This window comes from Labrus bergylta, chromosome 9 (assembly GCF_963930695.1).
Source record: "Labrus bergylta chromosome 9, fLabBer1.1, whole genome shotgun sequence".
NCBI lineage: Eukaryota > Metazoa > Chordata > Actinopteri > Labriformes > Labridae > Labrus > Labrus bergylta.
Window position 1 is genome coordinate 12,581,687 of NC_089203.1, and position 13,132 is coordinate 12,594,818.

General features: G+C 37.8%; 1 protein-coding gene across 1 annotated transcript; it reads right to left on the reverse strand.

Annotated features, from left to right (window-relative positions):
* Positions 1-55: 55 nt before the first annotated feature.
* Positions 56-12,994, reverse strand: kif3a (kinesin family member 3A). The gene is made up of 17 exons (XM_020647873.3): positions 12,827-12,994; positions 12,097-12,379; positions 11,678-11,822; positions 10,943-11,027; positions 10,672-10,777; positions 10,099-10,238; positions 9,109-9,306; positions 8,773-8,947; positions 8,591-8,689; positions 6,155-6,311; positions 5,879-6,059; positions 4,585-4,695; positions 4,221-4,346; positions 3,863-3,916; positions 3,690-3,758; positions 3,468-3,598; positions 56-966 (listed from the first exon to the last, which is right to left on the reverse strand). Exons 1-17 carry the CDS (start codon positions 12,830-12,832, stop codon positions 918-920), a joined length of 2,115 nt encoding a protein of 704 aa, XP_020503529.1. The 5' UTR covers positions 12,833-12,994; the 3' UTR covers positions 56-917.
* Between the last annotated feature and the right edge of the window lie 138 nt (positions 12,995-13,132).

The following is a 13,132-nucleotide window of genomic DNA, read 5'->3' on the forward strand; positions in this document are numbered from 1 at the left end:
GCCCATTACCAATAAGACAACATCCCCAAGATGAAACAGATCAGTGCACAAAAAGTCGGATCAAACATAAAAAATAATTTAATAAATAAAATATCCAGGGGTTCGCTGAATGTAAACATTTAACATATGTTACAAAATCAAAGTCAGTTCCACTACAGAACAGCATTAAAGAAAATGTTCACCACAGAGACCTCCTACTAGTGCATTATACTGAGGCATACAGTATGTAGTGTATTTCAATGGAACAAAAAGTGTTCTACAGTGAGAAGAAATTCAAAGACTTTCTTTGATTAGCAAATGGCACTGGTAGAGCTGGGTAAGCATGCACGCCCCTATGCCTTTGACTTAGAAGCATGAGGGAATAATAATAAGTCACATTTTTACTACATTATTGATACGCAATACAGCCCCTGTCATTCTTGTGTGAAAACATGAGTATTTTTGTTTCCCTCAGCATTAAGGAGTTTTTTTATTCCATGGAAACATCCTCCAGGTTGAACCCTGGCGTGTTAAATATACTTGCAACAGATATGAATTCAGTTCATGTCTTTTTCATTCTGTTTCATGTTGGTCATATTTTAAAACTATGGTGTTTCCTCCTTAATGCTAAAGGTGCTCAGGTAAAAGAGCTTCATCTAAACAAAGGCTTTTACCACCTGACTGTGCCAAAGAAACGTAGAAACGTTGGACATCCTTAAAGAAATCTTAGATTATAATACAAATAACAGGTCGTCTTGGCCAAGAGTTCTTAGTCCTATCATGGGTGCAGCTGATTCACATTTAAAACCATAGTGGATATACAGTGTATAATCTTTTAAATTATGTTGAACATTTCATTCTTAAGACTCGACTAACGACTGGTTTTGCTAAAGTAACATGAAATATGCAGAGAAACCAAGCTCTCGTCTTTGCTTTCTTCATTGCAGAAGGGATTCGATCACAGCTTCAGGCTTTGCAGACCTTTTCCTGTGTGGAGATAGACACACGATAAAGTTTATCAACACTTTCAGGCAGTTCTCAGTATTTCTCAGAATAACCATACCGCTTGATAAGAGCAAAAACTATCTAGTTTACGCATCATATTATGATGCTATTAATATCCTTCTGATGAACCACCAGTTACTTTTTTGTTTACGCATAGCAGTATTACTGATTTACTGATAAAAGAGTTCATTGGACCACGAGTTGCAGAGGATACACTATCCCCCTAGAAAGCGGGGTTGATCATATTCAACTTAAAGTGTAAATAATATAGCCAGATCAAGCTAAATTATTTCAGTCACCTAATATGTCTTAGATTAAAAAAAAAAGAGATTCAGGATAATTCAGCCAAGATGCACAAGGGATGGATTAAACCATAATTGTTCAAACCACCTGCTGAGAAGATGTGAATGAATGAAAGTGGTCATGTACACAATCTTCCCTTGTATACTGACAGCGGAGGACTAAAATAACAGAGAAATCCACCATCTCCCTGTCACATGATGAGCCACGGCAACAAACGAGTTTAGTTTGTAGTTCTGTCACAGCCAACCAGACAACTTTGAGTTCACATGCACCATTGATCTCCATAGAATGAATGTGTAACCATGACCAGGACTGTGGATACATTTGTATATTGCATACATAAACATGAATATATTACAAAAAAAGGAAAGGAATGTTGACATGAAAGAGGAGTGTCTTATCATCATGCAAGAATTAAATGTCTTAAACGTCCTTTCAGTACTGTGTACAGCACAATGTTGCCTGATGTGCGACTCTTTCTCATAAATCAAGGTTTAATTCAGAATATTTGGGGAAACCTGCCCCATTTCGATGCAACTCCGCCCCTTTCCAAAAAAGTGTCTAATTCATAAACACCAGCGCTAACAGCCACACACAGAGTGGAGCCAAAAAAAAAAGTCTACGGAGACCTGGTGGTGACTGCGCAGCAAAATTTACAAAAGATGTCATGCTAAAACTTTCCAGTGATCTGGAAAACAATTCTGCCTCTGTATGACTTTAACATTAATGATCAGTATTTGAAGCCTGTAAAAATGACTTTGACATTACTATAATAAATATAAACAGGGGCTTAATCAGTCTGTCAGCAGCTCCACACACAGTCTGGATTGGAGCCATTACCTTCGACGATACAAGGTTGTTGTTAAATTTGTTTTTGTTTGTTTTTCCAAGCAGCCCTTGTTTGCTTTATTCAGAGAGGAAGCTTTGTTTTGAAAACAAAACAAGAGCACAAGAAGGTTCATCTTTAATATGAGATCTCACAGCTCAATTGAAGGACGTACAAGCGAACATCTCTCTCCCTCTGATCTGCCCAGCAGGCATCAGACAGGAGTCACACAGATAAGCGAGTTGGAGAGCAAGGGGGGACATTAGATCACATTAGATTAGTGCAGCCTATTGATCATGACTGGTGACCATAAAGAGATTTAAAGAAAAAGGGAAAAAATGCTCAAATTGAATTTGCCATTAATCATTTTTAATGCTTGACATTTTGGCCATGGATATCTACACCTGCCAGACAACTACATGTGATACCAGCTAATGTAAAGCATGCTTACAGGAGTGACATAACACCAAAGAAGGCCCCCCCCCTCTCACTTTTTTCTCAGGAGAAAATATGATTTCCAGTAGACATTTCCTTAACTGTATAGTGAACAGATTCACAAGGACTCTTATTTAAGAGTCAAATGGATCTCTAATATTGTTGTTCTCTTAGTCAGATGAAAAACCATGATGCTATGCATTTCTAATATATCACATTAGGACAGCAGCGAGGCTACTTTGAGTCTGACCATAAATATCCATACCATTCATCATTGTTTGCCAGAGTTTGTACAATCTGACAAAATTCCCTCCCTGCATTCAACTCAGTTTGGAGGAGAGCAATAGTTAGAACAAATATTTGTCGATTATGTTACACAGAAGTTGACCTTTATCTTTTAGTTTAAAAAGTAATCTCTTCACTATATTATCCTTTTAGACTCTGCTGATGGGTACTGCTAAGATATTCTGTTCACAATAATCATAAGGACACTCAGATGATAACCTGAATACATCAATCTTTCTGCCTTTGTTGCCACTAGTTATTTTAAACTGCACTGAATGGAGCAGCTAAAGTGTTGGTGTGAAATTTATCTCTGATTGGTACAACCACTGAATGCTCTGAATAAAAAAGGGAGCGGCATCATGTGCAGACTTATTTAGAAAAAATCTATGCAAGTCTATTCCTGATTGTCAATGAAGAGTTCATAGTTCAAGTGTACAATTCGATTTGTAAAAATATTTGTGAGAATAAAAATAAATGTATATTGAATCAGAATCAGATTTTTGAAATGGTGACTATAAGTAGGGACTGATGGAAGAAAACACTTTAAGAAACTGCATGGGGGGGGGGGAGGGGTTATTGCTCAAGAGGATGTGGCATTTCATGGTGTCTGTAGTATGTGCAGAATGTAAATTACCTGCGCCCAGTCTTGGGTCTTCCACTCTTTCCACTTTTAGAGGTTCTGGGTCGCTCTAGTTTCATCAACGACTGACGCATGCTCTCCTCTGTGTAGGCCAGATACACATGAGACAGGTCCACTTCAAATGGCTAAAGGAGGCAGGGAGAGAAGAGGAATAAGGTCATGATACATTTTATAAGACAGAAAACAAAAACCTTCAAATGTTACCACAGAACTCACATCTTTTTCTTTTTTATCAGGAGCTGGGGTCTGTTTTCTCATGTTGTTGCCAGTGTATGCCACACATTTCTGAAAGAAAGAAGAAATAAACAAAAGCACTGAGAAAAAATCCTGGACTGAGTTTTACCCTTTGAACAGTAAGTGTGTGCATGACTTATGCATGCTCAGCTCACCAGCTGCCATTCTCCAATGTCTTCATTCCAGTGCACATAATTCTCGATCATCTCCTACACATAAAAAAATATATATAAAAAATAGAAGTAAAAACAAACAGGGGTTGGGAACATTGCAATGTTGAGATTGTTTTAATGATTTGATTAATTAATATTGACAATCAATTTGCTCTAATCCTAAAAAGGCACACGCAACATTTCCTTCAGCAGCAATTTATACACAGTACACACCATGTGTGTTATTCTGCTCCTTGAACAAAATGATCTGAAATCACTATTTTTATTACAACCATATTTCTTTGTGTGCACAGATTTAAGGGGGAAAAAATTTGATTGTTACGTCCACTCCCGTACTCACCTGGTATTCCTGGGGAATAAAATTGTCTATGATGAGCATCTGGAGCCGCAGCTCACGACTCAGCTGGCGGATGTTCTCCAGGAGGCCCTCGATCTCTCTGTGATGCTCTTGCTGCAGATCTGCCATCTGACAAACACAACACAACCACATGAATCGATTTGATTTAGTGAAACAACAAGGAGGTACAACCATGGATTGAGTTTTATAGCTTATCAATTTATGCTCTGATTTAAAAAAAAGAAAATAATCACAACTGTCCTTAGGAACATTACCCTTTTCTCGCTGTATGATAAACACTACTTCGCCCTGATAGGGACTATTCAATGTCTGATCTCTCATTCTTCATCGTTTATGCTTTGCTTACTTCTGATTTGGCAGCCATCAGCATCGTCCAGACTTTCTTCAGTTTCTTGGTCTTTCCTTGAGCCTCCTCCTGAAGGCTAGTGTACTTCTCTTCTATGTCTAGACGTTCTTGCTGTTTTGAGAAAGAGAGGGATCAGTGATGATGCAGAGTGAGCTCCTTCTGAAGACCAGAAAGCTCAAGCTTATGGTAATAAGCTTGAGACCTGGACAGTAAAAAACGTATATATGGTAAAGGTCAGGTTGATGCCTAGACAACATTTTCTTTTTCAGCATAAATGGAAATTGCTGAGTTGTTTAAATTGTGACATTTAAATGCATTAGTTCATGCAAAAATGAAGTGGGTCCTGTGGTTTTTCTTGAAAAGCAAACACAAAGTAAGTGAGAGTCTGTAGTCGGAAAATAAAGTGTAAAGTGTGTAGGCAAAGAGTCAGACATTCATGTATGTAATGCCAGTAATGCTAAACATTAAAGAGCAGACATAGCCCATGACTAGTGGCTGACTAGTATCATATTTTGTGTTCTTAAGCATGTTCAAGGACTTAATATAAACATGAAAGTCTTTCTAAGTGCATCAGAATCAGAATCAGAAATACTTTATAACCCCAGGGGGAAATTAGGTTGTTACAGTTGCTCTAAACACAATATAGCAGTAGAAATATAGTTACAATAAAATATTAATCAAATAGAATAGGACTGTGAGTAAGATATCAAGCAATAAGTACAAGAAATATTTACACGAATAAGAATAAATCTATCATCTATTCCCATTAAGTTGGAGACAATCAACACACTTAGCAGACAGAAGCGCTATTCAATAAGAGACCACTTTAGAAAATGTCAAGGCCAAAAGACTGTCTGTCATGTTGATGGATAGCACAGAGGGAGATCTATCCTAACATATGGTAGAACCTCAGGAAATACTGTCATAAACAACATGTAAACAACACCTATGGGAGACTCTACCTGACTAGGCTACACGTATAGTCCCGCCTGGAACTGGCTGTGTAAAAGTTACTGCTGCCATATATGCATCACCTCATTTTGAAACTAGCTTTAGCCGGGCTAATTTGATTTAAAGATAAAAATCATGGGTTGTTATAGATTATGCATATATTTTTGATGAACAAAAAAGCACAACTCAACCACGGACATAGTTACAACTCCACCTTTACAACAGATAGAGCATGAGGGCAGGGGGCTTTTAGATATGATGTAACTAATGCACACATTCATATACTCATTTCATGTCATCCTGATAACAGCATGATGGAAAAACTCTTTCACATCTCTCGCACCTCTTTCTCCTCTAGCTCCCTCCGCAGCTGCTCGGCCCTCCTGCGACGTTCTTCCAGTTCATTGTTGGACTCTTGCAAAAGCTTCTCCTGCTCCTCTGCCTTGGCCAAGAGGTCCACACCCCCCACGATCACCTTTTTCTCCAAGGCCGACAATTTCTCCAGCAGAAGGTGATGTTCCTGCCTAAGAGTTCAGAGTAGGAATCAGTATTAAGTGAGGGGATAAAATAATACAATTATTATTTGAAAAGTGAAGATATTTGTATTTGATGAACTCACTGGGCTTTCAGAAGGTCCTTCTCTCTCTTTTCCAGCTCTGCTCTTGCCTTGTTCCTCTCCTCCTCCTCCATGTCCAACTTGGCTTCCAAAGCCTTTCTTTCCTCTTCAATCTTTGCCTGCATTTCCACCATCTTGTCAGGAGAAACCTTCTTCCTTCCTTAAGAGAGAAACACAGGGAACCATGTGCTCAACTGCCAGGATGTGATCGATGTGTCTTTCCCTACCAAACTATTTTTATTTTATAGATTAGAATGCACTGAATAAAGATTAGTCCATTGATAGCGTAACCAGCAGGAGAATTATTTAATATGTGCAGATTCAGTTCTTAATCTGTAATACAGGAGTGGTTTTTTTTTTTACTTCCTTCCTGACGCCAGTGCCAATGGAATTCAGCATTACTAAAACTATGACTTGCTAATGCACAGTATTAAATAATTAGTTAGTGAAGCTAAATCAAAACAAAACATAAACTACAGATATCTCTGAAATAACATGGTGAATTTGAAGACGGAAACATGATGAAACCCATGGTTGGTAGAGCAGTCAGTACAGACAAATCATGTTTAGCAACAATTAACCTGTCATTCGATTAGTCAGAGTTAGTGAAATAGCTACTGAAACACATGGCAGTCATCTGAATAATTTCTGCAAGTACAGACACTTTTGCTACAGGGCAGTCAGACTATTCTCAGTATATTCTATCACCAACCTCTGTCTTCTTGTTATAAAAGGTGTATTGAAAGCCACACAGGCAGTATTTGCACCGGTAGGAGGAAAGAGAGACAAAGAGCAACACATTACAGAGGGATCTGGAAAGTCTTGTGACTCTACAGAGTGGAACAACACATTTAGGACAAGGAGTGGGAGAAAGAAAGCTCAAACAACAGAAGGACAAGTTTCAGTTGTGACAACAAAATGTCATCGTTGAAGTGACAGACAAGATGCAGCACATTTGCTTTTTTAGTCATATCACAACATGAAGTGTAAAATGATGCGGTTGATTTGCATCTTTTGAGGGACAGGATATGAAGGGGTTAAAGATTATAAATAAAGCCTGGTCAACGTGTAATCTGAAACCAAGGATATGAAATCATTCATGCAGAAACAACCTTTTATGTCAATACTTTAGTTATTTAGGCCATGCATGAAAAAAGAGGAATATAAATAAATGCATACAGATAGACTGTGTCAATCCTTTGGAAGGATGGCTTCATAGTGCTCCGGACAGAAGGTTCATAAAGTTTCTAACACACACAAAAATAACTCCCCTTTGAGCTCCTGTACTTCTACTACGAGTAAGAATGACATGATATGCTTAATTTGATCTAAAATGAATAGCCATCAATAGTTCGTGATGTTGTTTGGTGGTCAAGGTGCAAACTAAACATAACCAACCAAACATCCCCTGTTTGCATGATAGAAAACCCCAACGAACCATGTGACACATCAAAGAGTTCATTGTAGTTACCATGCAACTGTCAGAGTTTCTAGGCTTATCTCAACTGTCTGGCATTTATTTCAATAGTTTATCAATTGAAAATAAAGCCATTTTAAATTAAAAATGTTCTCCTTGTTGAGTTGAAATCATTACTTATTGAATGTCTTTTACATTCAGACATCTTTCATGTCATTTCGTTTTTTTGCAAAAAATATAAACTTTGTAGTATTGATAAGAATATCAGTAAGTATTGTTATTAAGAAGCAGTAATGGTATCAATACCGGTATCACTAAAATCCTAACCATACCCATCCCTACTCCCTAAGAGCCGCTGGTTAGCTTGAAGCCTAACATAGTTTCTTTATGTCAGATCATGGAGCTGTGGATAAAAGCATGCAAACTGCAGGTACAGCACCATACTGACAGGAGAGGAAAAATTTGGTTATTATTCATTCAGAGGGACGCCATAATAAAGCACTGCAAATAGCAATAAAGACAGCAGGAACATATTATGAGAAACCAATATAAAAATGTCATAGAAAATGACATCACTGGAACATTTATGCCGGCATTGCAACACAGTTTGACCTAATTAATCTTGGTGTCAGTATTGAACAGTTATTCTCACTTAAATGCAGAAGTAAAAGGTGAGAACACAAGGGGAACTCCTGAGTGAGATCTGTTTGAAAAATGGCAGTAAAAAGGGTGACTACTTAGACTACTTTTAAGAAAATCTGCTTGTTAAGCATAACGAACTGAATGCTGACTCATAACAATTACCACATTGATAAGAGATCAAACTAGGTAGAAGAAAAAACATTAAACGGATGTATAAATACTGCTTTACAGAATCCGCATTTTAAACCACTGCTTGATAAAGAAAACAACCACAATGGCTATAAAGTTGTAATCAGCAGAATGTTCTGTATGTTGTAATATGCATATATTAGTAGAGTATAATTGCAGAATCAATGTGTGCATAAAAACATAATTCTAACCTCTTCTTCTTCTACGACCTTCTCCTGCCTCCCCTCCTTCATCTGCACCTTCATCCATCTCATCTGATCCGCTGCCCTCTGAGCCAGAGATCTCTTCACCTAAAAACACAAAAAATAGCATTTTAAATAGACAAAAAAACTCCAATGACAATATATATATATTCTACTGTTTGGCTCATCACCTTCCACCAGTTTCTTCTTAAGCTCCTCGATCTCCTTTTGAAACTGGCGCAATAAAGCATCCTTAGGATCCTCATTGATCCTGGCTTTGTTCTTAATGTTTTTGGCCCTATTCGCGTAGCGCAGGGTGCTGATGGTCTCGTCATAGTTGTAGTCTGCAGGGCCTATATTTGCACACTATTGGGGAGAGAAGTATGTTAAGAAAAAAGTAAGGCAAAAACTACAAGTCACTGTTGAGTATGGCAGCTGCATGTAATTCACAGGTTCATGCACATTTATTGCAAAGAAAATAAAAAGCACAATAAAAAAAACTTTATAGTGCAACTTTTTTACTCTACCATCATGGTCTTGGAGTTTCCTCCAAGGGAATCTTGCAGCAGACGGGTCAATTTAGAATTCCTGTAGGGCACATGAGTGCTCTTGCCATCCACCAGGGCAGAAATGACGTTACCCAGTGTGGAGAGAGAGAGATTGATCTTTGTTGCCTCCTTTAAACGTTGACCTGTGGCTCCAGTCTTGCCCTGTCTCTCTGAGCCCTGTAGGGAGGCAGATCATGAGTGGTGTTAAGATAAGACTGTGGTGCAGTAAGGCACATATCATTGTTGTCATTTCTGGCCATGTATTCACAAACATTCTGAGAACAATTTCAGAGAGCACCCTAACTTGTCTTAAAAAATTCCAGCAAGGAGTCCAAGCTTAGGAGTGATTTAAGAACATTCTCAGAGCAACTCTGAGCGAGGAAGGCACTGAAACTTTATATTTTAGTGAGGAAGCGTGGTTGATTTCATTGCTAGGATTTACATATTTTTTCAAAAGCTGTGATTGGTTGATCAAAAAAGGAGAGAAAAAAATGCTCTGTAATTGAAAATGGGCATATAAAGACACTGAAATCACTCGGCTTAATCATAGAATATAGTCAGACATTGTGTAATCATGAACTCTATTTTGTGTTATGAACATCTCTGTTGAATAAATTGTAAGCCATACTTTCAGAATTAACTTTATGTAGCTTACAAAATGTTACAAAACACATGCCCACTTGTGCAGCGGCCTCTTCATATGCTGATAGTAGTATAAAGTGTAGAGCTGTGTAAAAGTGTACTGTGCCCAAGCACTTCCTTGGTTTGCCTATTGTGAGTGCACCCATTAATGGCTAAGATGCTTTGTGGATAACCTTCATCTTTTACAGGATCTAGTCTTAACTTTAAGGGGAAATTCTTAGAAGATGTCATGGTTCTAAGATTTTTCTTAGAATTGTATCACTAGTAGCTACACTTTTTACTTAGGAGGCTTTGTGAGTACGGCCCCTGGAATGGGTAATTACTTACTGCAAGATCAACCAGATGAAGTTTTCCCATTCGCACATGCTGGTTTCCATCCACACCCTTCTCACTGCACTCGATTGTGATGGTGAAGATAGCATGAGAACGGGAGCTGTGTTCATTCATGTTTGTGGCACCAACAGACCCTAAACACATAAAATTATGTGAAAAAAGCAATTAAGTGAAATGATTATGTATGTTGACATAAATACGAAGCAAAATACTTGGATTTTTTATCCTATTAGCTTTGCAATCTGTAAAATCTCTACTCAGCTGTTTACTGTATGTTATTTTATATGTCTAATAACAAGCCTTTTGCTTAATGCTTATATACATGTTATCTACATAAAGAAGAACAGAGATTTTATTTTGTAATCCACACAATGTTATACATAATGCAAGACTGCAAGATTGCTTAAGCGCCCTCGTATTTCCTTATATGCAAGGAAGGAGCATCTTTTTATCTAATATGATGTTAGCACATATCTGCCAAAAAGATGCATCGGGGTAAAATAAAGTTTTAAGGTCTGATTTTGAGGGTGTCTACTTCCCTTTAAAGCTATTGATTGTTCTACTTACGATTCTTGTGCCCCAGTGTCATAATCCTGTCCATGTCGTCAGCATTGTTCACTACGTAACCAGAGAGGTCTTTGATATAAACTCCAACGTCTGGCCTTTCTTTCACCTGCAATGAGAAAATAGAACTTTATCATCATGGAAATTAAAATATAGTGCACCATCTTCTGCTAGTTTCATGTAAAAAAAAATACTCTATTAATGATATTCAAAAATGTTTTGTCATTCATTTCAGAAATCCAAGTTTTAACAATGAATTTCAATATTGGTTTACCTCCAGACGCTGCAGTTGGTCCTTTCCCAACAGGTCCCGCACTTCCTCATTGTAAATTTCCAGGTATGAAACACGAACCAAAAACCTGTGAAAGTGAAATGTGTATTCAAAGTGAGATTATTTAATTAATATCGAGCAACACTTGTGCTTCTTCACACTGGACTGTTTGAATTCAGCCTTTGAATCTGCTAACAAGACCTCAATGAGAAACACACATTTTCAAACCATAAAGAAATGTTATTCCACTTAAAAGCACTGGGCTATCCATTTATAATCAATTGAACAGATGCAAATGTGTTATTTTCATTGAGTCTGATTGTTTTGCATTACCAAAAAAAGCATAAAATCCATCAAACCAGTTTTATTGGAAATGCATGTTCATTTTGGTCTTTTTAAAAGAAAAATGTTTTAAAGTTAGACAACCTTAAAGAAACCATCGAAGATTAGTTGCATTTTTACTTGCAGTGTATTAAACACAAGACTTAAGACCTGAATGACTCCTGACTATATTCATATTAAACTAATGTTTCAGAATAAAACAAGACAGTAAATTGATAAATGTCTCAGTTTCTGCTATAACTGTGGTGAAGTGGAAAAATAATAAAAAGACCAGCAGTTTCACTTTTTTTACTCTCATGTTAACATCTAGAGTTGTCAGGTGGACAAGTTCTTTTTAATTTGTAGTATAGATGTGTTTTTGTTTTTTGCCGAATGTTTGAATGATCGCTATCTCACCTTGTGTCACCCTCTGCCTTGGCAATGTGACCAAAAATATGAGCAAAGGAGTTTGGGATAATTCCTCTGAGTTCTGGCACTGCCCTCATACCCTCCATGGTGAAGGTTTTTCCTGTGCCAGTTTGCCCATATGCAAAAATGGTTCCTGAAATGGACAGCAGAGCATAAACTCACCAATGCCAGTATAGGATAATGTACCAAAAAAGGGTCTAAATAAAACCATTTAGTATGTTCGATATAAAACTTCATGCAAACAATTCAAGAAACATATAAGAAAAGGTTATAATGTGCATGTTTGAGTGTGTCTGTATGAAAACAATATTAGACACAGATTATCCAGTTACTACTTCAACGATACAGATTTAAGAGCAGTGTTATTTTATTTAAAAAAATACTGGGTAAAGTCCCCCATATTTTACCATTGTATCCTTCTAAAACTGAGTTAATGATGGGGCGGGCTGTGAGATTGTAGACATCCAGCTGTTTGCTGTCTGGTCCAAACACGGTGTCAAATGTGAAGGTCTTCGGGGGCTCCTGTGGGGTCTCCAGCTTGTTCACTGTAATGGTCCCACGGATCTCGTCCACACTCACGGCCTGTTTGTGGCCCATCATCTTCTCTTTCTGATTCAGAGGCCGACATCTCACCACCACCTTAACGTTATCATTTACCTCCTGCTTGTAAGGTTTTTCAAGCTTATTACTCTGGAGAAAAAAAATGGACCATAATAATAATTTCAGTCAAACAGAGTGAGAACAAGGACATAGCCGGCACACGGGTAAGGAAATAGTATGCATGCGTATCAATGTGCAACTAGCTCGTTTACTGACTCGATTAAATTACACGCTTGTGACGTAGCGTTGTCGCCTATACTCCGGGTTGCTAGGCAGGCATTCGCGAATAGCTTACATACTAAATAGACCAACAACACTTTAATTTGAACGTTTAGGTCAAAGTGCCACATTGTTAAAGCGTCATTATTAGTGGCAACTTGAAAAATCACATTACGGAAGAGTTAACATGCCCCAGTATCGTACACAAATGGCTACTGTAAAGCTAACAGTGCTAACCGGTTAGCATCACATCAGTGAGGTCGGAGGAAGGGAGGAACCCTTTCTTACAAAACAATGCCAATTGGTGTGGCTACTTACCGGCATAGTGACAACGCAGAAAGGCGATTATTGTATAAATATAATAACAGTTAAACGTTTGGCTTTGTGCATATGCCTCTAGGTTCTCCGAATAATTGAAATGCCAGCGCCGTGCCCATAACATCAAAAGCTCACATCCGACAGCTTTCTGTCAGGTCTGTCGGACTGCGCATGCGTTGCAGTGGAAAGTGGTAGTGGGGTCTCAGTTGATTGCAAATAGTGCTGCAATTTACTAAATTACATTATTATCTAATAATTTATATATATGAGAGAAGGGGTTTATAGGGCATATGTTTAGTAACTACA

What these genes read in the sequence shown, in the direction of transcription:
- kif3a (XM_020647873.3), bottom strand. An exon ending in GACACTGGGGCACAAGAATC is followed by an intron (nt 10,239 to 10,671) that starts GTAAGTAGAACA and finishes TTATGTGTTTAG; the next exon opens with GGTCTGTTGGTGCCACAAAC. An exon ending in TTATTCCCCAGGAATACCAG is followed by an intron (nt 3,917 to 4,220) that starts GTGAGTACGGGA and finishes TTTTATGTGTAG; the next exon opens with GAGATGATCGAGAATTATGT.